We start from the raw sequence: 1,626 nt of genomic DNA, 5'->3' as shown, positions 1-1,626 counted from the left end.
GCCTGATTCAGTAATATTTCTCCTCAAACCTCATGCATGTTTCCCTGACCTCTATCTGCACCTGTGACCTAACTTAACCTTTGACCTCACTTGACCTTGCACCACCCACACAGTTCCAGCTCTGAGGAAGCTGAGACCGCGAGCACTCCTGAGGGTCACCCAAGGTACCGGATGCGCTCAAGTTCTCTGGGAGAGGTTTTTGTAAGGTACAGATGCACTAATCGATTAAAAGACAAAAAATCATGCCTGGAGCACCTGGTCTGGCCTCGCATCGGCACAGCTTCTGAGAATTTTTGATGTTTGATAAACAACGCTTCGTGTTTAAAAAGTGGCCAACATGGGGTATAGTGCTATAGTGCATCATGAACGGAAACTTATGGGACATATGCAAACCAACCTATTTTTTTCTCTTTTCTTTTAGAGATGTGGACAGACACTATACTGACTGTTTTGTTTAAATAAATTCATGTTTATGTAAAGCAGGGTTGAACATTTGCATACAACATAAGGTTCTTCAACTATATGAAAAAAATATTGTATGTTCTTAAATACATATTAGGCAAAATTGTCCTTGAGCTTAAGTTGTAAGGAATTGTGTATTGTTGATTACAATGTGATAGGTTTTTATTGAAAGGAAGAATGAACAAACATTGCTTATATCATGTAATCAAGCATCACAGTCTTTGACTTGCACTTGAAAGACTTTTGACATGCATTTTGCAGGTTTTAATAGCCAGAATAGAAGGCCTTTTGGTAAGTGATGAAAAAGGCCTTTAATAAAAAAGAAGCATTTTTGAATGTCTGTTTTGCATCATTTAGTTCACTCATGGTGGTTGCTGGGTATAACCTTTCATGTATGTCTATGTAAAGGAGTTAATGGTGGTGGTGTAATTCTTCCTTTTTTCATTTACTTTGTAAAAGGGAGCATGGGACAGAATAAGTGAATAAATACATATCTTGTATTTTTGTACTTGCTTGGTGAAGGGGAATCATTAAAAACAAAAAGCATTTAATAAACAATTAAACCAACAATGATTAAAAGAATGCATTTTGCACAGTGTCCTTTATGTAGCACACAGCAATGTGACTAACAAAAAAGCAGAATTTGGAAAATACCATAACAGTGATTTAATTATACTAATAATCAAACAAGTCATACAACAGACATATCATTCAAAACTATAAGTATAAACATCCCTTATTGTTTAAAGAACTTTAATTCTGTCTTTGGATCTATGCTTCACCAGAATTTTTAAAAAATGTATGCCATCAACAGTGCTGCTGAAGTCTAAAAAAATGCAATGTAAACACTTTAAAAATAAATTTGCATACCCCATACTTATACAAGGAGTAATTGTTCCCCTTAATATATACATACACATCTAATAAGAGGTACAAGTAATGGATGATCTTGGTGAAGCATAGATGCACAGAAGAACACACTCTTTGGGTAACAATAATGAAATCCAACAGGAAAGCGCTGGAGGTGCCAGATGGAGGAGGACTTCCGAGATCAGGATCACAGACCAGCCTCAGCAGCCTAAAGAGAGGTAACAGTCTTCGCCAGGAACTGTTCCGGGCGAGTCCTTCTAACAGAGGTGCTGGTAAGTGCATGCTGCATGTGGG

The 1,626-nt window shown here is 37.1% G+C and overlaps 1 protein-coding gene across 1 annotated transcript in view; it reads left to right on the top strand.

Moving 5' to 3' along the window:
• Nucleotides 1-1,626, top strand: part of LOC119582031 (spectrin beta chain, non-erythrocytic 2-like) — a gene marked incomplete at its 5' end in the record, with an annotated part of 75,134 nt that overhangs the window by 58,831 nt on the left and 14,677 nt on the right. The window contains 2 exon segments of the mRNA XM_037930241.1: nucleotides 114-206; nucleotides 1,474-1,604. Coding sequence (XP_037786169.1) covers nucleotides 114-206; nucleotides 1,474-1,604 — 224 coding nt within the window.

This window comes from Penaeus monodon, chromosome 15, assembly GCF_015228065.2.
Source record: "Penaeus monodon isolate SGIC_2016 chromosome 15, NSTDA_Pmon_1, whole genome shotgun sequence".
NCBI classification, from domain to species: Eukaryota; Metazoa; Arthropoda; class Malacostraca; order Decapoda; family Penaeidae; genus Penaeus; species Penaeus monodon.
The sequence above is the reverse complement of the archived record's forward strand: the minus strand, read 5'-3'. Positions and strand labels throughout refer to the sequence as shown.